We start from the raw sequence: 22,659 nt of genomic DNA, 5'->3' as shown, positions 1-22,659 counted from the left end.
GTTGAGGAGCCAAGCTATGGCAGTGGGCTGAGGGGCTCAGGTAACATTGTAATTATGGAGATTTGAATTTACTGGAATTAGTTTTAACTCTGAGATTTTGTCTCAATGAGGCGGACTATATTACATTATACACTACACGGTAAGTATATATACCCAAGGTGTTTTCTGATTTCATCGCATGAGATCTATCACCATTCTCATAATTTGATTTATCCCCTCACGCACAGAAAGTTTTAATTTTCCTCGCAGATTAATTTCCCCCCTATGCCCTAAAAAAGGTCAGCTCTTCCAAAAATGTCCCCGCAGATTATCTGCCGTTTTTCTGGTTGTAGACTTATTCCAACTCTGTCATAATTATTTAACAGCACCATAATTAGCCGTGAGTAGTCTGTAACTAGTCTGTGAGTAAACTTGAAGTTTCCAGAATGGAGACTTCTAATTTTCAATTTCGTTCGCTAGAATTTCAACTTTCGCTTTTGATATTATGACGTTTGGAAAAAATGATAACATTTTGCACACACTTGATAAGTTTTAATACTTTCATCAATACTATAATATTACAAATAATTTGAGGCTCTCATGATGCAGTTTCACGAAGAATCCAAGCCTCTTATTGTGTGTTTCCCTTCCAAATGCAACACAATTTATACACAGCAATATATTTATGAATGTAACACTTATAATTGAAGGCTAAGAAAGTTGTATTGGTTAATCGAATTTACGCGACTGGGTTACATAATGTATTCAGCGCAACATTATTATGTAAGCATAACAAGATTGCGTTTTTTTACTTATTTTTTTGAACAACAATTTCTCGCACGTCCTTAAAATACCTTGGCCTTTTAAACAGGATATACAGCAGGGTACAGGGTGAACCACAGAAAATATAACTTTTTGAAAAAGTATCACCCTGTCTTTTAACAAATTAGCAAATTTAAACAAATTTAAACAAAATGTTGCAAAATTTTAACAAATTTTATTGTCCGCTATCGTCTGCCTATGTCCTGTCCTGTCCTTTTTGGATTCAATGAGATAAGCGGACATAGGCGGACGTGTCACCCCCCCCCCCCCCCCCCCCTATTATGTTATGAGTCGTTTTGCATCTCGTTTTGTGACATTAACATTGACCAGTTAGCCTCGATTTGTCTAAACTTGATGTCTAATTCGTCTCCTTATATAATCATTCAAGCAAGATACGTCATTATTGATATATCTGAGATGAATAATAGAGTTACCAAGCAAGACAGTGCAAGAGGCAGTGTGGTAATGAAGCTTGAGAGTGAGCAGAGCAATAACCAATATTATATTATAACTGTTGATCCCTTTTATGTGTTGTGACGCACACGAACGTTTATCAATTGGGTGGCAATAATATACTCAACATAATCAATAATGTATACTGGCCTTAATTTTAATATACATTGGGCTCTGTGTCAGTATAATAGGATAGTAAAATAAAAGTTTGCATTTTAAGAGCTATATCTGCCATCTAAACTAACATCTAAACTACCATATTACTAGATAAAATTAAAGTTGTTGCTGTATCAGTTCTGAAGACACCAGATTTAAGTTCCTGCCCAAGCAGCACGTCTACTGCAAGTGGTTCACAGTATCCTGATACACAAAGCAAGGGAAAGTAATGACTCTGGTGTGACGTTGTTCATCAATTAGCAGGTCAGAGATTTTATTTCTTTAGAACTTTCTTTATAAACGCTCTAGTGGGGGGCTTACGTCAGCTTTCACGTAGAAATAATGCTGCTAATGCAATGAAACCTTTCGTATTATTTGTATGTTCCAGGTTTTTCGTAAGATTTTGAGGCGAGTGAAGCAAGGGAAGCGGTTCAGGTCTAGGGGCTGGGAATCTTAGAGTTAGGAGAGTGAGGGAGTGACTGTAATATGAGCTGGAGTTACAATATAATTACAATATAGTTACCAACTGCACTGAACTCAGTAATATACGCCAAACTGTTGCCAAGTCACGCGCTGAGTAGCAGGACACTAATAGTTAATATTACGGTTGTGATGTTTTGTTTGTGACGTATGAACACTGAACACTCACAAATATGATCATAACCCGTCAACTCTCAGCTCGGAGGAGTATTTAACTTGTGGGTTATAACATCCCTGTTCCATGCGATACTTAGGTCAAATTACTAGAGCTCCATGTTATTGCCTATTTATAAAAAATGAATGATCAAGACCGTATCTGAAATAGGATAGCTCTGAGTTCACTACAACATTGAGTTCCTTTGGAAACGATGTCAAAGCCAAGTAAGTCAAATTCCAGGTGAGAAGGAACTTCAAACGTCGCACTTCATAACCCACTCTCAAAATAATCAGAGCTTTCAATTTTGCAGTGAGCTAAGTCCCTGACAATCATTGCACCTCGTTCCTTCTTGGACCTCTATCTATTTTGACAGAGCTTATTGCATAGCATATTGCAAAATGATATCAACGATCTTACGCTATTTGCCAATAAACCAGGCGACAGCCTACTATACCACATACTACAACCACAGAATACAACCACAGACTACAACCACATACTACAACCACAGACTACAACCACAGACTACAACCACAGACTGCAACCACATACTACAACCACAGACTGCAACCAAAGACTGCAACCACATACTACAACCACAGACTACAACCACAGACTACAACCACAGACTACAACCACAGACTGCAACCACATACTACAACCACAGACTGCAACCAAAGACTACAACCACAGACTACAACCACAGACTACAACCACAGACTACAACGCTTAACCGCTCTTACTGTCCGATTGACATATTGACGACTAATCTAGTCTCTGCTCAACATCCATGTTATGTAATGTTATATAATATTATGTAATATTATGTAATATTAGCATAGTTAGATGTTGACTCAAACTAGGGCCGGGTATATTCCTGATAGCTGATGTACAACCTAATGTTAAATATGTGTATATTGTATCGGCATATTGTATATTATACAAACAGAATTGCAGTACACAAATAGCTCCAGATGTTTGTGAAGCTTTGAAATAGATATCGTTTAGTTTTATAGAGGGGTGCGCGCGCGGGTGGTTAACGTGTCATCAGTCATCAGTTATTCTATAATTCATTAATACATTCAAAGCCAGGATTCCTGGCTTCCTGTTCCCAAGAATAATAGATGCCATGAATGATAAACATTTGAACCCAAAATTAGTATAATTAGGTATATAAGTAGTACATTAGTCATTATTAGTATTATTCAATTTATACCTATGATAGTTTTATGATTTTAGTACTATTATCAGTAGTATTATTATTTAAAGTATATATTTAGATATCACGAAACCCGCTGTTATTGAAGTTTGCCGATCAAAGGTTTAAGTTCAATAGAATTGTTTACTCGTTCAATTCGACAAAGAATCGTGCGATGGATCCCTTACATTATATCATATATGCAGCATTTATGTGAATAGAAACTTCAAAGGAGAAGAGATATCCTTATTCCTTATTCATTCATAAGATATTATGTTTAAACAATCATAACTTTTAGGGCTGATACAGTACTGTTTAGATATCATCGATTATATCTCGCCGGTTCATTATGATCTGAAGAATTTCAAGAACTCAGAAATTAAATTCACCGGATTTTGCTTAAAAAGCCATACAGTTTTATTCCAAAATTTATCTCATCAAGTAACACTACCGATTTATTCGCTAGAAAAGAAAAAAACAGGTCGTTATGATCCACCGTCACGTGACCACCATCACGTGACCACCATCACGTACTGTATGGTTATAGTATGGTGGCTGTTTGCATTATAATAATTAAAGGCTTGAAGGAGACTCTCTTGACAAAGGAAATCAGTAACATCTTGGTGATACTCAGTAACTATAATTATATAATATCATAATGTAATGGCGCAGCAGGTAAGGTACCTTGTTCTCTGGAGATGGCGTTACTCAGATGCAGAAGTATTGTAAGTAAAATAGGTGAAACTGTCTGATACGATCCAATATGTTCCGCCCTCGGCGAGTGACTTTGAACCCTTTCAGACCGGTGCAAATGCAGAATCAAAATGAAATAAACTTTAAAGATTTGTCACAACCTTTTATGACCTCAACTCTCAAAGTTGAACTCTGATCTGGAAGGTATCTTCTTCTCCAAATTTAGAATAATGATCAGAAGTGTGGATAAAAACTAACTCAATTAGTTCAAGTTCTGGAAGCATGTTTACTGTCATAACACCAACCTTCGTGTATTTAAATCTGTAGCTCTTGGATGAACTCCTGCATGAAGTAGAAGGTATGACAATGTCTAGACAACCCCGCGGCGACAGCAGGAATTACTGTATATTTTGTAAAAACTCCTCAACTCATTCCTCTGTCTCTCATTCCTCTCTCCCTCGACATGCAGGACACCTCATACTTAGACTGCAACTACTTCAGGGTGTTTACAGGATGTAGCCCCGTCTTACTTTCCACAAAAACCATTGCTTGTCGCAAAAACCACGACGTGTTCATGCGAGACAGCTTCGTGTGGGAGATGGCAAATGCCGGCAGGCACTTAAATCTACGTGCTATTCAGCTCATCTCATATTATACATGTAATATGTGCATGTAATATGTGCAGGCTTATCTTGGCATTATCCTTAGCGCTATGTACTAGATGAGATTGCCCAATTTAATCATTTCACTCCAAATAAAACATAGCATGAAATGAACTCCCAAAACATTGAATCCAAAGTCTCCCAGTCAAAGTTCCATCGAGACGTTGCAGCATTCTAAAGAATCAAGTGAAAGAGGTACATGACAGGATGCTATTTTTGGTTGCACAAGCCACGCTCCATTATGCAGCACGCTTTGAGAGGTTCGTGCCCTATGTGCTAATGCAGAATGTACTATTATATTATATTGATACAATGCAGCGGTTCAGGACACTGTCTTTGTATGTCACTAACGTGGTTGTAGCGAGAGTAAATAGAACAAAAGCGGAGGAATTTTCAAGTACTGAAATATATCGCGCATAGCTTATCTTGCAGCATATTTCTACTCCTCGTCTTACAAAATACCATAATACCTGCGTTTACTGCAAAGAGAAAGACTTCTACATTGTCAAAATTTTTGATTTCTCTCATTATGACATAAAAGGTCAGAGAGGAACTAACGTAGTTAATGATGAGTTTAAAGTGCTCATTTTGGAGAAAGATTGTGGAATTTTAATACCAAGTTCCTCTCCTCGAAAGTGTAAATTATTCATGATGATTACAGTAAATGCTGCAGGAACACGGTGACGGAAGGAGCAGACACGTGATGTAATATAACTGCTTGGTTCTATGTGATTGGACAACGCTAATTATTCGGTGCATGGTGCTTAATGGAACTGTTGATTGGAGATTGTAGAATTATGTTATTAGGCCAAGGTAACTGTCCTTCTAGAAAGCGTACATTGTAGTAGCAAGTGTACTGCTTGCTTCTGTACAGCACATGTTAGTGTACACTGTACACTATTTAGAGGATGCAGCCCATGTTAAATTGAATTATTCATGTACGTGATGCAGTGTGAGTTTGCTATTAGAGGTAGAGCAGTAGCAAGCAATCAATTTGTAACTATATAACCAATGCTTATATAGTTATACAATGTGAAGGATTTACACAGGTCAGCGGATTTTATTATTATTTTGATTTAAATCAATTGCCAAAAAAGGTAAAAACCGGTTTATGGTTTTATGTGGCTTAATCAAGTTTTGAGACCTATTTTCCAACGGAATATATATCGCTGTTGATTATACCCTCGTAGACATTTGTTAGAAATTTTAGCAGGCAGATCTTGATTGGATTTTTAAAACAAGAGCAAATTAGTTTCTCTGACATATTAATATTTTAAATTCTTTACAATACAGCATACGCTTTGAACCCTTTGTAAACTTCTTTATTTCATGTTGCCGAAGAAGATGGTTTAGTTGCTAAAGATTGGCTGTTGGAAACTGTCACATTATAGATGGGCAGTGGATGGGAGTTTACAAGTTTAGCACTTTCCTTATTCGAGAATTAGCATCCTTTAAGAGGAAATAAGAGATTCAGATAAGAGAACGCGTTCGATGATTTGGGAAGAGAACTCCTTTCTATTACATAAATTTGTAAAACCTTTAACAGTAAGTTATTCTTTTAAAATGATTTTTTTTATGAAAGAATATCTAAAAGAATATCTGATATATATTATCTTAATGTCCTTTGTCGATACATAAAAGACGTGACTCACGTGACCACTACCCTAGATACTGTGTACACCCAGTTCCAACATCCCGTACGTCGGTCACTAATATAGAGCCGACATTATATTATACTAATGTCCTGAACTATGCACATTATACTATACTAATGTCCTGAACTATGCACTACCACACGTTTTACCGCTCAATCATTGAATGGAACTCTCTTCAAAAGCACTTATACTGAAAGGATATGTTATTACACGTACATAGTGAGTTCAACGACTGACGCATGCTCTTTATTAATGTCAATATCACATTTAATGCTATCATTCTTCAAAAATTAGATACCAGTTTTCGTCCAGCATAGCCGCAGAAATTCAATAAATATTACACAATACGATCTTGACGTGCAGTATGACGTACAAATGACGTGGGATCTCATGAGGTCGCCAGCCACACAAGGTAGTAATATAAAGAAATTCAAGATAATTGCACAACTGCATGTCACGTAAAGGGGGCCGGGGGGGGGGGGGGCCGGGGGTCACATTAACCATATTCAGAAAGTACAGTTTTATACACTCTTGAAGTGTTGCCACTCACTATATAACATTACATAACACTACATAACACTACATAACACTACTACATAACACTACATAACACTACATAACACTACATAACACTACATAACACTACATAACACTACTTCCGAGATACTCGGCGTGACCTAGGCCCGCGTCGGTATACAACTACCAGAATAGTATGTGATCTGTTTAGAAGATTAAAGTGGGGGGAACTTTATAATCTCTTTAAACCAGTTTAAATGGGGAGCTGTGTAATGTAGTATTTGGTTTTGGTTTTGGTTTATAGAGCTACACGCCACATATGTCCAGGTTCATTATAATATATAATGTAGGACTTCTAGGCAATGTGCTTGGTTGTGGGACACACTCAACTAGGGAAGTCGAGAGGGCTCTGAAAATCAAGTATCATTAAAGAGATATCAACAGAGTGTGAGCCACTGCCAGACTAACCTGTGATTAGAGTTTGCCAGGCTCTATGAGTGTGGCAGAGAGTGTCTTCTTTGTCCTATCCTTTGTTCGTGATGCTGATAACAGACTCTTGTTGTAGGTGGTGGTGACAAAAACTCATTTGCATGATTGGGTCTAGAGATGGGTCGATTGTGAACTGTGAAGTGTGCTATAAATAAGTGATAAATAAGTGATAAATAAGTGATAAAGTGTAATGTAGTACAGCGAAAAGCAAAAACTTCGATGGATGGTTACCATAATGGGTGCCACATGCCTAGCAGGAGTGTTATATTAATAAAGTTGTTGTAAATATTTACCTACTAACTTGCACTTGTGTTGGTCTGTATAAGCATTAGTATCGGGCGTTACCTGCAACAGGCTATCCCGAAACTAGAAGCTTGCTTTAATAATTAAACCAGTTTTAAAGGAAGCTTCTCAGTGAAAAATGTGTTTTTTCCCAGGACTTTATATCTTATAAAATAAAAAGCGCAGAGGATGTATTATGTAAAATATATTATAATGATGCATGCAAGTATTGAACTGACAGGTAGTTTCAGTAAACTGCTCCTCTCCCGCGAGGGTAGGGCACTTTAACTTAAGTAATATAAATTAAGATACACCGCGGTAAATCAGAGTTTTTTATACAACGGGACAGTTATGTAGGCCACAACAAAGTGCGTTGACAATGTGAGTGCGCATATAATATAGACTCATTTGTATGTGATACATGTGTAGTACACGCATGTGCATAATATGTATGCAACTATAATTATAATATCACTGTATCAACTTTAAATACCGTAGACCAAACTACCACTTAACACCAGTAACCAGAATATTATACCGTTTATTGTTAGTCAATGTTATTTATAACATATTAATTATAACATATTTGTAATATATTTATAACATATTTTTAACATATTTTTAACATAAGTATTGTATCTCTTACCGTGTAGAGATCCTTCTTAAAGTTAATCCCTAACACGTCTAAGTCATCGCGTCCGTAACGGAAGGTAGCAGTTATCTCAGCGTATACTTTATACTCTGCAGAGGAAATCGGATATTTATTAGTATTATCTTTAATAAAATCGAAGTTTCCTGATGAGACGTTTAAATAGTAACATATTAGTAGCAAGTAATAATTCATTAAATTTGTAATTATTCATCATTTTGAATTAATTTAACCGTTTATAACCCTCATGTTAAAGCTGCCGAACACTTAATCTCTTAATGGTTATTGGTCATTAGCCGGGCCTGGCTGATGATCGGCTGGTTGTTGTTACCGTTTATAAGGTTGCTATACACACCACCACGGTTTATGTATATTAATAAACTATAAGTCAGTCAGTGAGCTACACAAATTCTCCACAATGGAGCAAATAGTATGAGCCTCTCCTTTTGGGGGCAGTTTGTAACATGGCAATTGGCAAATTGTATTACATGAAATGTGCCCATGGTCAAAGTTACTGAGCTGTAATTTAATAGAACACAGCATCATTGATATTACATTTCACCACCTTTAGTGGCTACTGCTTACACTACAGCTCTGAAAAGTTGGGTACATCTATAGAGAAATGAGGCTCAGTCTGAGTGAATAGTGCATTTTGTTCTTTAAAAAGCTGAAAATCCAATATGAAGGGAATAATTAAATTTTCTTTGATTTAAACTCTGTGAGCCACATTGAGTAATGACTAGCGCAGATTGGGCCTTTTTTTTATACTTACTAGTAATTTATACCTCGAATTTTGATGGCTTCAGTTTTATTAGGGGTAAGTCAGAGTCAGGGTCGGGCGAAGCTCGGGTTTACTAATCAGTTACAACTATATATGACCAAGTCTCTTAAGGGGGCAGGGGGGGGTCTTCATGGAAATTTTCTCAAAATCGACTTTTTAGTTGTTTCTGATAGATGGGAGTGATATCTATCAGATGCTTTTAATCCAATAGAAAAATATTGCTCCTAGCAGAAATTATCGCCGGTAGAAGGTCAGCGCTTGTGTGTAATTGTATTGCGCGAGCGATTTTTGATCGCGTGCCCTGAAAATCGGGTCTAAAAATCTATCTCCTCCTACATTTTTTGAGCAATCACCCTCAAACTTTCAGGATATGTTCTAGGGATCATTTAGAAGAGATTGTCCGGGCAAAATTTTGAGATAGGCCTTTAAACATTTTTTATTCGATTTTGAAAATCTTGGACTTGGTTTTTTGACGATTTTTCGAGGTCCAAGATTTTTAAAATCGAATAAAAAATGTTTAAAGGCCTATCTCAAAATTTTGCCCGGACAATCTCTTCTAAATGATCCCTAGAACATATCCTGAAAGTTTGAGGGTGATTGCTCAAAAAATGTAGGAGGAGATAGATTTTTAGACTCGATTTTCAGGGCACGCGATCAAAAATCGCTCGCGCAATACAATTACACACAAGCGCTGACCTTCTACCGGCGATAATTTCTGCTAGGAGCAATATTTTTCTATCGGATTAAAAGCATCTGATAGATATCACTCCTATCTATTAGAAACAACTAAAAAGTCGATTTTGAGAAAATTTCCATGAAGACCCCCCCCTGCCCCCTTAACTTTGACTTTTTAATTATTAATTCTTACCTTTATTTTCTGTGAACCAGTCCATCTCATGGATGAGTAGAACGGCCGCTGAAATGATATGGCTATTAATGTGAACACATTTTATACTTTTAAAACGGCATAAGGTGGGTTTCAGTTAATAAAAACTGGATTACAAATTGCACAAATCATTGAAACATAAAGTAAACAATGGTTTTAATTTAGTATATTGTAAGATGGAATAAGCCGGTTAATATCTGGTCTCGGGGATGCATATGATATGATGCATTCCAGTTTATTGAATGGATTCACATTTCTAGAGAACTATTCATTAAAGAAAAGAAGGAATAATTGATATGGAAACTTGATATCACTAAACTAGATGTCTCCTGTTTATAGAAAAATAAAACTTACCGATAGGGTCAATGTGCCCAACATGATCAACAAACTCTCTTGTTCCAATGTATGTTGATATCTGGCGATAAGATGTTTAACTGTACAATTTTTATAATCTAATATAGTAATCATCGATGATATTAGAGGATCCAGAGTTAAGATATTTAGAATAACTTTCATAGATTTTAAACAAAGACCCTGATGATACAAAGCTGCCTACCTTTCCATCTAGGCACATTTTCTTAAACACCCTGAAAAAATTAAAAATTGTCACAATCAAAAGAATCAAATTCAGTAAACATCAATAAGTTTGATTTCACTTAGTTCTGTCATATTCATGAGACAATATTAATAGTACACACAATTGTATCAAAAATCGAGATTAGATAACGTTTTTTGTCCTCATGTACAAAGTTCAAGAGTATGCATTCTCTCCATAAAAATGTGTGTTAAATGACAGTTGGCTTTAAAAACTTGCGGTTTGGAAAAGGATTCATTTTACCTTGTTCCATCTTTGGTATTCTTCTTCTCATCCTTTTTATCACTACTTGTCATCTGAATGTAAGAAAAATTGATGGCCAAGGTAATACAAATGGTATGCAAAATAGATTTGCAAAATTGAAAATCTGATTTAAATAATAATAGTTCAAGTCTATGATATAAACCTTGCTGTGTTACACAATAACATGTGAAAAATAGGATATTTCTGTTTTTCCCAATTGGTTCGTCTGAAACAACAATAAAGAAATAAATGAAGACAACAAAGCTTTTAGGAGAAGGGCCTGTTGAGACATTGTGGTACAGTGCAGTGGTCGCTTGAAGGAGCTTTGTATCAAAAAGTTGCAGGTTGGAGACCAGCATCCCAGGTGGTGTTAGAACTACACACCATATCCTCCATGAGCAAGACAGAGAATACAAGGACAGGTCTTTCCTGTTTAAAGTGTGGTGTAGATTCCACTTGAAAGGACGTTCATGGGTCTTAACACTAAATGAAAGCCTTTCATCTGTCGTACAAGCATACAAAAAACATATAAAGAATAAAAATTCCACCCTGGTTTTCTCTATTTTTATTTCGAATGCCTTTAATACTAAAACCGTAATACATACATATTACATTACATTGGATGAGCTTACACAGTGTAATTTCCTCTAGTCTGCGCCGCCCGCCTACATAAACGTACGGCGCAGACTGGAGTAATGTACTACGGCTTAAGGATCCCTTCCAAGTACAGGCAGCAAGATTGCAGTCCAAATAAGGGAAATATACTGAGGTTGTAGGGCATATTTTTACCACGATACAGATTTACATGCTGTAACCCATCCTCTTATTTTTATGGCAGGCAAAGTTTAAAACCGCTAACTTACCATTGATTACCTAATTGATAAATACCTTATTTATCATATATATATCTAAAGCCAATATATCAATTATGTATCCAGTTAAACACATCCCTCTGGCTGTGGTGAGCAAAGGACTCCATCAGGTCGATCACACTCCCAAATCGAGTATGTCAAAGTCCAGAGATTGAGAAACTATGATTGATATTAAATAAAAGTAAAAGTAAAATAAAAGGCCAAAAAATTTCGATGCAGTCTTCTAAGGGGGCCCTTCAATTCAGACCTATTCAATTCAGACCCATTCAGTGGAGTATAACGTATACTATAGCGATCTATATATATATAAATTTTTTAAAACCCTATAAATATATATATTGCATTCGTAAGACCTCCTATAATCTACAATCACCAATGCCATAATTGGAAGCGAAATAGCTCATATACAGGGTTAGAGCTTATCCCCTATACAAATGCAATGTATTTATATCATTTTAACGGCCAGGTATCGCAGTTGGTTAGAATGCCAGCTTTGCATTCGTGAGGTTGCGGATTCAAATCCCACTGTCTGCCTGGTCGTGGGGTGAGCGTCGTTGACGTTCAGCTAATGATCCTGAGTGGTCTATGCAGCCCCCGGTCTACTCAGCCGAATACTCGAGAAATAGGGTGTGAGGGTTAAATGAGGAGCTGCACATTGCAGCAAAGTCTCAGGCAAAGAAAGTATGGTACACACTACCTTAACCGTCATGCACTGGCTAAAAACAAATCCTTCGGCTTCCTGTAATCGGCTGGTTGCACTTGTGTAACAATGTGGCTGTTGGAATACTCTGAAGTAAAATAAGTGTCCTGATTAAAAAAATTCCACAGTGGTCAAACAGTCTCATACAGGCAAACATAGCGATGTGGCTAGTATAGAAATAAATGAAAAAATACACAACGATGAAGTCACGACGTACTCCAAAACCCTGAACAATCTGTTAACGAATATTCACAGAAATTGTCAGTTAAGTCATTGTCTGATACAACATTGAACACAATTGTAACAAGTAATGAGTAACCAGTTACATTATATTACAGGAAAAGGGATTATGTTTTATACAAATCATGAACACCTTGGTTTGACAATACCAGGTATGTAAATATAAATTTAACGGGTGATACTCGTAAAATATCTGTTCCATATACAGGACTGTCGACGAGTCCAACTCGGCGCGCGTACTGGTAGGTTGTAAACCTACAAATATATATCTGATGAAAATTTGTAGGTCTATAACCTACCAGGACGCGCGCCGAGTTGGACTCGTCAATTGTCCTTGTCATACGTTGTATGACCCGCCGCGCACGAAGTGCGCGGCTCCCCCTGTATCGTCAGAACGATAAAGTGAAACGACCGTGGGTGTCACAACGTGATACAAGATTGTCCTGGTACAAATATTTTACGATAGAGTATCACCCGTTAAATGAAAATACAAAATTATGTATTTTTACTTAAGTCACGGTTATATATTATTAATATTATAAGACAGCACCATTTTTTCCATTGTTTGTAATGAAAAACACTGCGCATAGGAAAAGGCGAGCCTGGTAACGCTGCGCATCAAATAATGTTTATCGCAACCACACATTGCATTGCTATATTTTAGTTATCCATTGTTTATATAAAGTGGAATAAACCAGCGCCCTTGCCTAGTAGCTTCTATAGTACTTTTGAGTACTATATAAGCGGCGGGCGCTACTCCAAATATATTTAGACAAGTATTATTTGTCAATTGTCAAAGTTAAATCCAAAAACTGTTTTTCCCACATTTTTACTTTTAAAGAAATACTCATTTAATTTTTTTTACTGAAATTTTATCAATTGACGATGTCAATTCATGGCAGCTCGGCGCGGCACAGTAGCGCATTTTGCCGATCTAGCCAGAGAAGCCTGTGAAAAGCCTCATTGAGTGCGCGGCGCGGCACAGTAACGCATCGCGCAACAAAAATTTGAATTTTTCAATTTGTCAAATTTCAACCCTTCGCAGCTCATTGAAAAGCTTTATTGCATGCGCGCCCCAATAGTACATCAATCTACAATTTTTACTTTATTAGGCCGCGTTTTTTGCAACATTTGCTGCGCGCACGTCAATTCTCAAAATTACATATTTTTGTCATTCTTAATTATATTATCCCAGCTGCGATTTTTATACCTTCATATTGTAGCTCACCAACTTAATATTCTTTAGTTGACCTGTTTGCACGATTTTGCTGTAACCGCGCTTGCAGTTTTACAAAATTGAAACAAAGCTTTGTTTTATACTTTGCAGCACCAAAGTACAGTCATTCCAGAATCACAGTTTATTATGATTCTCAACGTTATACTCCATTTATGTGTCAAACAGTATATATATACATTCAATTAAATCAAGTGATGAAATTGGCAGAGTACAATCAAATTTTAAATGTTGCAATTGGCAGAGCACAATTCATTGCTACCAATAATTTTTTCAAAAACATTTTAACAAAACACATGATCTACTCCATTATAGGGGCAGGGATGAGGTTGTATGAAACTTCTGATAGCTGAATCTCACGTTTGGTGTCCACCTTCTTTCCTCGGTACCCTCGTAGAGCAATAAGAGTTGTTCTCAACATTGCAAATCTTATCCTAGTTCTCACGTGTCTTACTACATCGCAGTACCTTTCCTTCCTTTTTCTTGCAATGAGGTCTGCTACTCTGTTGACGAACTGCTTACACTCTTTAGACATTCCTCCAGATGTGAGAAATACAGCCGGGGTGAAGGTAGCCTTCTCCACATTCAACACTCTCTCCAAGTACTCGTCCTTCTTCTCGTTCTCGTTCTCTTCGTATACTTCTTGAAGAGTTTTTGTCCTGTTTGATAAGCAATTGGGGTGTGAAACCCTTATGTCAAGAAAGGTCTTATCAAATGGAGTCCAAACTCCTCTAGCAGATACATCAAGCCGAGCTTGGTCACCTGTTATAGTCTTGGGGTTGAGGCAGTCACCCTCATTTACCTTCTGTAGCTGGGGTTCAACTTTTACATCATGACATACCTCACGAAGTAGATTTGCCATTGTGTCTCTGATGTTGTTGTGGGTCATTATCACGTAGCCCCCTAGCTTACAGGTGAGAAGGTGGTCAAGATCACTTGTTTTCCCACATCCACAGGTGATGGGAGTGTTTGGTATCCACCAACTGTAGCGTAAGCAGACACTGTCTCGAAATTCCTCTTTGTTCAGAGTGTAGCCATACTGCTGAAGTGGCAATGTGTTAAGCCAACTGGACGCTCCCTTTTCTCTTGCTGTTAGTAGTGCTCTCTTAGAGGAGGTGCCACATCTTTCAGCTATAGCGTTAAACTTGGCTTGGAGCTCGGAATTCTTCAAATTTTTTATCATTTCTTTCCCTGATTTGGTGAGGTTACTGGATGCAGTGTAAACTTCCTGTTGGTCCACTATTGCCTTTGTAAGCTCGGTGGTGAGTAGCTTGGAAGCTGTGTACTCAGACTGGCATTCCTCGTGGGGTTTACCAATGCCCAATCCTCCCAATCTTATTGGTAGACTTAACACGTCCCTCTCTAAGTCTGAAATCTCCCTGCCCAGCATCTTTGGCAGAAGCTTTTGTCTTATCTCATGTTCTAGCGGCTCCATTTATATACTCCATTTATAGATAGCAACATATTTGGTTGAGAAGACACTGATGTGTTGTTCCATCACTGACTTTTAAAATTAGTCATCTGTAAAATTAAAACCCTTATTATATATCTGGGTTGAAACTAAGATCATGTGCTAGGCCATATAAAGAGGTTTTCAATTTTTTCAATTTTTCCTTGTTAAATGCCTTCCTTATATCTTAAATGTCTTCGATGTCAACATCAACTGGCTTGCATTCCAATAAGAAAATACAATTTAAAATAAAATAGAGTTCTTTTGTTTATTTCCTCTGTTTCCTCAACTTTCACAACTTTGTGTGTAGAGAGTTGTTGAACAAGTTGGTTTGCAGGCTTGTCAATGTGCACCTTACTACCAGATGTAACAGATGTCTAGGTTTTGACGTTTCCAATTTTATCTGAGTATTCGTCCACTTATGTAGTTGCACTTGAAACTTTTCGGTTAATACGCCTAACCTTTAAAGCAGCATAATTTAATCATAGTTAATATTTGACAGAATGTTCTGATGTAGCTAGGTAAATCTTGGATACTTTATATTATTTGCATGGGTAGAAATATCTCAAACCAACTCATCGGAAGTTTCAAAGTCTATAAAGTTCGCATTTCTGTCAAAATTTCCCAATATTCCCTTATACCATCTATCAAAAGCTGACAGATGCAGTGGCGTAACGAAGGTAAGGGCCCCGCTGATCCCGGGTGTGCCATCTTAGGGGGGGCGTCAAATCGTCATTTGCATGGGGACAATTTTGAAACTTGTAACGACCCAAAAGATAACGCTACACTGAAATAGCTTGAACTATTCTGAGCGATAGAGATCAGATAACAGCGTGGAGCTCAAAGTTTCAAAGTGAAAACCAATGGTTGGAACTAAACTTAAATAAATAGCCCACTGGAAAGGTTCAGACTTGTGGGTCTGAGTTCCTTAGAGGTTTTTTTTTGTGAAAAGAATAAGAACAGATCTCTTCTCATCTTATCTCAGATCAATGTCACGTCACTTACGTTTCAACATACATCAATGAATGAAATTGATCTGTTGTGCTGTATTGGGATTGTTATGAATCTAAGCCTACCTGAGCAAATCTAAATAGAGCTCAACACTGATATCAACTCAGACTCAATTTAAATAATTGATATAATCAAAAAACTTTTAGAATATACAACAGTAAGCAAAATGGGAACATTACTAACATAAAAGCATGATAAGGTTCACCTAAACAGAAATGGTACCACAAGTAGCACTGACAAGACTTTTAGAACTTCTATAACTTGCAATCAATGTCTTCTGTTTGTGAGGTGAGGAGGGTGTGGTTTTTTGTTTGTTTGTATTATATTAGTTTTAAAAGTATTTTATTTTAAGCAAAGGGTTTTTGTTTCCTATTTTCAGATCTATCGTGCTATTTGTTACTGAAATGCTCATTGTAGCCTACAATACTTAGATTTTCATCATCCTCATAGTGCTGTCCAGACATTATTTGACAACACAGCAGAGCACAATTCTGGGCTGCAATGAGGTCACAATATTGCAACATTTCAAGTTAGGGACACAATTGAGCGCATTTAACCTTTACCTCTTAGACTTAACTTACAGCTTTGATCTTTTAATTGGTGTTGAAACTACATCTCATGAGATGAAAACCAATTTGACTAAATTTAAAACTTTCAGCAGTAGGATGAATTTATTCAGATTATGTGGTGACTTATCTCATTTAGTTGCGATAATCATCCTTCTGCTCAAGATATGGAAAACAAGATCATGTGCTGGTGAGTACATCTCTTGATTGTCAAACTGTTTGCTATTGTTTCTTTTAAAATGATTCTAGCTTTCCTATTCTCACCAGGAAGATATCAGATATAGAATAGGATTGATCTGGTGTATGTTGACAATTGCAGCTTTAACTAACATCCTTTTTGTTTCAGGTATTTCAGGAAAATCGCAGGCTCTGTTTGCCATGGTATTCTGTACCCGATATCTTGATCTCTTCTTCAGCTTTATCTCTCTGTACAACACCAGCATGAAGATTATCTACATCGCATGCAGTGTCGGTAAGTTGTATTTTATCTTACTAGATGTTCTCATTAAACTTTCGAGTTGTTCTGTGACATTAAGTGGGCAATTTTGCTAGTTCACGGTTGTCTGACCTTTAGCTATATCTGTTCTCAGAAGTAGTGTTGTTTATATTGAAGGAGAATATTACAGTTCGAGGAGAAACATCTGGAGCAGGACTGAAATAAATTTCGACTTTACTCATTACTCGTGTGCAGTGGCATCATTGCATATAGGTGCGGCAAATTGTGCAATCGTGCAACTGTTTTGATTTTAAAGCAAAATTACCTAATAATACGTTAAATACCTTTACCTGCAACCGCTGCAACTAAATGGTTGCTCTGCTTCATTGGCTCGGCTGAAGAGGAACACCTGTTGTGTCCGTCTATCCATTTAAAAATATTGCATTGTATTAAAGATTTCTCAGTAAGGACAGCTATAGCAATTAGCATACCTTGAAACATACCACTGCTCCAAGATTTCAATCTAGTATTATATCTTGAATTTGTCACTCATTAAGAGTCACCTTGTCATTCACCTGCAGAATTAAACGTCTCGGGGGATGCAGGTCACACGTGTGCGATACAAACCTTGATTAATTGCTTAAAAGGCTTGACCTTAGCAGCATATTGGCCACAACGGGACCAGCAAAATATGATTGATGATTAACACTTATAGTAATTTTGTGACTTGAAAATAGCAGATATGACTCATGTGATATTTTATAGTGCACACAATATGCATGATTACTTGTTGCAAAGCTCGTTAGATTGAGTGATGCTAATGTTGTACTTCTGACAGTTAAATATTTTACATCCTCGGCACTTAGATATAAAATTCTGTTGGTGTTAAGCTATATTTAAGTGTAGAGTGTAGAATGATACTGAAGAACTAACATCGTGATTCGTGAGCAGGTGTTTTAAAGTGTATGAGTGCAAGTTAACAGGTGTTCATACGACGAAAGAAAGCTGCTATTTCTTTCGTTACGGCGCTCTTATTATATTGTTTTTCTGCGAATGAAATACTTAATGCCTCTGTTGACTGTTTTTGTTCTGCAAGAACAATGGGGCACTGCAAAAGAGCTGCCCGTTTTGCGATATTTCGGACATGTTCATTGTTCAGTAGGATGGGCCACGTTGATTTGGGCACGTCACTCTGTATTAGTAGTAGAAAATCTCAAATTATTATTGACAGTCTCTCCCTGACTAATTCTAGAAGAGCAGAAGTATTTTAATGACCATTCATTTCAGGAACCTGCTATCTGATATTCATGAAGTTCAAGCCCACCTACGACAGCAACCACGATACCTTCCGTGTAGAATTCTTGCTCGGACCCTGCGTTATCTTGGCTCTCGTCCTCAACCACTCCTTCACCGTTACTGAGGTACATTAGCATTTAATAGATTTATCATAGTATTAGCATTACGAATAGCTACAGAGTGGTACCACGTATCTATCCAACTCCAAGTTTTATGCGTGGGATCACAATAATCAGGGACACGATAATTGTAATCTCACGCTAACTCAAAGTTCAAGGACAGATACGCTGTATCACTTTTTAGCTATTATTATTTATTTCAGTCACACACAGACAATATGCAGTGTTAGCATGTCACGGCAGAGATTAGAATCCGCGTAATATATAAACTGTGCACTTGTAATAAAAGTACAGTTTAAAGATTTCTTACCCAATTAACAACGTCATCAACTGCAAGATTTTGTTTCTTTAAGCGTAATTGGACGGCCCAAAAAGACAAGCTACTAATATCATTTCCCTGCAGATTCTCTGGACTTACTCGATCTACCTTGAGGCTGGTGCGATCCTCCCTCAACTGTTCATGATGTCTAAAACTGGGGAAGCGGAAACCATCACAAGGTACATTGTTTTTTATTTATTCTACACAAAGTTATACATTGATAAAATTTCCATGAGGCAACAAGTGATACTAGTAACGGTAATTTACCATCGCAAAGTTTTATTTCAAAAAATTTCTTCTGCATCAGACGAACTTGTAACTTTGTAATAAATATATTATGCAAGTGTTATTGTTCAGTAGAAATCATCAATTATTATTGTTTCATTATCTGACTAATACCCCATCCCCTTCAGTCACTATCTCTTCATGTTGGGCATGTACCGCGGACTTTACATCCTCAACTGGATCTACAGATACCACACTGAGAGCTTCTTCGACCCAATTGCCGTTGTTGCTGGAGTCGTCCAGACTGTCCTCTACATCGACTTTTTCTACCTCTACGTCACCAAAGGTTCGAGGAATTTTGAAAACCTGAAGAAAAGTATTTTTAAAAACTTTTAATACACAAGGGAATTATCAAGTTTGATTCAGTATTGGTAACCCAAAGTGGTCGATTGAATATGTTCCGATTAGTCCTATATTTCTAAGGGACTGGATAAATCTACTTTCACGTTCCTCTAAATCTTTATAAAAATAGTTGACATATTCCTCTATCACAACCCTAATTATTTAATGAGCCCCCAAATTGCATGTCTTCAATTTCATCAAGGGGGGGGGGGGGGGGGGGGGGGGGTGGGGGCCATGTATTACCCAATTTTTGTCAAATGGGCATGGGTTTAAAAACAGCTAAAACCTTATTTATGATGAAAAATTCACCATCGCGTTCGCTGTCTTCAACTAAATAGAGTATGGTCTCAGCTTCAGAAATATTTGTTTTTCGATTTCGACCGGAAAATCGAAAAACAAATATAAATTTTTGAAAGTTTACTTGGGTCAGACACATCCTTAAATTCGACTAGGTCTTATAAAATTTACCACGTCGTTCATTTACTCTAAATTCTCAACAGATATCTAAATAATTCAGATATCCAAATAATTCTTTTTACAAAGGTTACATATTAAACCGTCGTTAAAACAGTTTCCATGAGCATGATCAACATCTTTGCTATTCACAAAGGACGACTAAAAGTTATATCTCATTGATGAGAAGCCTCATGATAAAAGTAAACACCCCACTAGGACATTGCACTGAGTTACTTCTTGGGTCAGGACTTTTGGTAGTCACAGATTTGAAGGAGGAGAAAGTTTTGGAAACAGTTAATTCGTGTTCAATAGACATGACCATTGCTGAATAAAGCATTTTCACTCCCATAGGTAGATATGAATGAATGAAATAGTGAATGAATGAATGAATGATTCTTATTAGGACTGTTAAATGTTGGGTATAAGAACTATTTGAAGTGTCAGCAATTTGAGATAAACCTCTCTCCGTCGTCTTGATCTTTAATTGTTGATATTTCCAACCATCTTTAAAGGATATATTCAGAGTTGTAGAAGCAAATCTTTAGTCCATGTAAGCATAAAAAGCGTCAAGTTGTTCATTTTCAGTAACCTTTAATCAGTGATAGTCCTCGCACGAATCAGCACATGAACCATGGCCCTATCCAACTTATCTTCATTGCACATGTCAAAACTTATGTTAGATCTCCTACAAAAAAGTTGCAATATTGGGAATATTACATCCGCTTTGATATCCACTTCCTATTTCCATGACCATTTGACGTACACGCTGGATATTTTGAAAACGTGTCTAGAAATAATTTGATTTCCGTTTGACAGCCACTAAAAGCAACCACCTGGCAGCATCCTACAAAACTTTGGCATGTTATTACTCGATAGGTATGATGGAATAGCATTTCCATTGGTGTTCGATTTCTGATAACTTGATCCTCTCTAGGGCATTACCACCCATTACCTGTGCTATGGCCACGTTTACATTTACAGGCCAGCAAAATCCAGGGCTCAGAGAGAGGTGTGTTTTTCAGGAACGCGCGAAAACATTCTCGATATGTCGACGTGAAGTCACTTAGCTAAAACTTATGATGTGTCCTGCGCGCGCGCGCAATCCGTTAATACAATTAATCAACAAAAATGCTAATTTGGTTCCCAATTAATCTGATTTTCGGCACTTTGAACCAGTCTTATCAATCCAACAGATTCTCTACCATCATCATATCAGCAAAGGAATATTTACTAAAAGTTACCGCTGAAATTGACCACGTTATAGACCTCCACGAATCCTGGGACACGTCACTTCTGTTGCAACATTTTTTTAACACCTCAATTATACCAATGTTATTATTCCATTCTTGGGATATATCTGATAATTAAATCTGTGATATTTCAGTGCTCAAAGGAAAGTCCCTGGTCCTCCCTTGCTAGATGGCATGGAGTTAAGAAGACAATCAGCTCGATTCCCAGTATCTATATATTTAGCTTTTGAGAGGCATAATATGTTATCGTTGTAGAAACGGGTAAATGTTGAGCATTGATAAGTTATTCCATTGATGAGGGTTTTGTTTTTAGGTGTTAAGCATTTATCTTAGGGAAAGACAACGTATTTAAAGTGACATGATCAGGAATCTGTTTCAGTATTTGAGGAATGAAAGGCGCTTTTTTTTGTGACACCAGTGTTGTCGGCAGTGTTTACCTAACATGTTATATCAGTGCAATAGTTTTTTTGATGTAAAAACGGTTTTATACCAGCTGTATCTTTCAAGGGCATGCTTAAGGTCTTACTTGATTTCACCATTTAATGTCTTATTCAAATCTTAGGATCTCTAAATTATTTGTGTTACTTAGACTCTTTAACTACTTATATTAGTTCGCTTTATAATAACTCTCAGGATATATTTCAATATTACGGTAATTTCGTTTAATATCGTAGGTTGTTGCAACATGGCGCAGTTTCAGTTTGTGACAGTGTATAGCTTTATTAAATATTACAATTCAATTATATTTTCCAGTTAAGTAACACTGAGTTTTAGTTTTCCCGCTCATTGTGTATGCTGAAGAAGGAATTGCCGTGTCCTGTTGGTACACGTTCACGTTGCATTTAATACCACTTTTGAGCGCGAATCCAGCCGAAAGGGATATACAACGTGTAGCAAGACTCTCTAAGAGAGAATTTCTTCTGTGCCAAAATATTTGTTTACCAAAAAGTGATCTCAAAATTGATAGACTCTAGAATATCCAATCCTGGTTTTTGAACCCCGCTGGCAGGCAAATAAGTATCCGCGCGGGTGAGCATTATCACCGTACACTCACTGCAGAGGTTAACTCAATTATGTACTGACCTGGTATTTAATTCCCTCTTTCAACATATTCTTTGCCGCTTATTATATCGCAGCCAAGATCCAGCTCCTTCCAATTACGTCCGTACGTGGACATAAGTTATTAGCGCGAAACTTTGCTTTGAACAGATATGGAGGCCACCTTGCTAGTACTAAATGATGATATTGCGAAGTTGCCCCACAGTTGTTGCACTATCGGGTGTTAAATCGACGGACAGGAACTTGGATATCAATTTCCACCTTTCTACTCCCGTCGCTTTCTGCTTCCAGCGACTTCAGTCCAAATTCAGGTACATTTTACCATTAA

General features: G+C 37.1%; 2 protein-coding genes across 7 annotated transcripts in view; one reads left to right on the top strand and one right to left on the bottom strand.

Moving 5' to 3' along the window:
* Window positions 1-22,659, bottom strand: part of LOC134816900 (casein kinase I-like) — a 91,568-nt gene that overhangs the window by 33,170 nt on the left and 35,739 nt on the right. For all 6 annotated transcript variants that reach the window (XM_063825906.1, XM_063825907.1, XM_063825908.1 and 3 more), the window contains exons 2-6: window positions 10,697-10,751; window positions 10,415-10,445; window positions 10,213-10,273; window positions 9,841-9,888; window positions 8,189-8,283 (exon numbers count right to left, since the gene is read on the bottom strand). In XM_063825906.1, coding sequence (XP_063681976.1) covers window positions 8,189-8,283; window positions 9,841-9,888; window positions 10,213-10,273; window positions 10,415-10,445; window positions 10,697-10,749 — 288 coding nt within the window. In that variant the 5' untranslated portion in view covers window positions 10,750-10,751. The remainder of the gene's footprint in view (window positions 1-8,188; window positions 8,284-9,840; window positions 9,889-10,212; window positions 10,274-10,414; window positions 10,446-10,696; window positions 10,752-22,659) is intronic.
* Window positions 16,857-22,033, top strand: LOC134816906 (ER lumen protein-retaining receptor 2-like). The gene is made up of 6 exons (XM_063825923.1): window positions 16,857-16,959; window positions 17,116-17,241; window positions 18,493-18,626; window positions 19,024-19,118; window positions 19,353-19,510; window positions 21,407-22,033. The coding sequence occupies exons 1-6, from the start codon at window positions 16,869-16,871 to the stop codon at window positions 21,439-21,441; spliced, it is 639 nt and encodes a 212-aa protein (XP_063681993.1). The 5' UTR covers window positions 16,857-16,868; the 3' UTR covers window positions 21,442-22,033.

This window comes from Bolinopsis microptera, chromosome 6 (genome assembly GCF_026151205.1).
Source record: "Bolinopsis microptera isolate Bmic1 chromosome 6, MBARI_Bmic_1.0, whole genome shotgun sequence".
In the NCBI taxonomy this organism is placed as follows: Eukaryota; Metazoa; Ctenophora; class Tentaculata; order Lobata; family Bolinopsidae; genus Bolinopsis; species Bolinopsis microptera.
The sequence above is the reverse complement of the archived record's forward strand: the minus strand, read 5'-3'. Positions and strand labels throughout refer to the sequence as shown.

Coding starts and splice junctions, on each gene's coding strand:
- LOC134816906 (XM_063825923.1), top strand. CDS start 16,869: ATGAATTTATTCAGATTATGTGGTGACTTATCTCATTTAGTTGCGATA. Junction 17,242..18,492: donor CTACATCGCATGCAGTGTCG/GTAAGTTGTATT, acceptor CATTCATTTCAG/GAACCTGCTATCTGATATTC. Junction 18,627..19,023: donor ACTCCTTCACCGTTACTGAG/GTACATTAGCAT, acceptor ATTTCCCTGCAG/ATTCTCTGGACTTACTCGAT.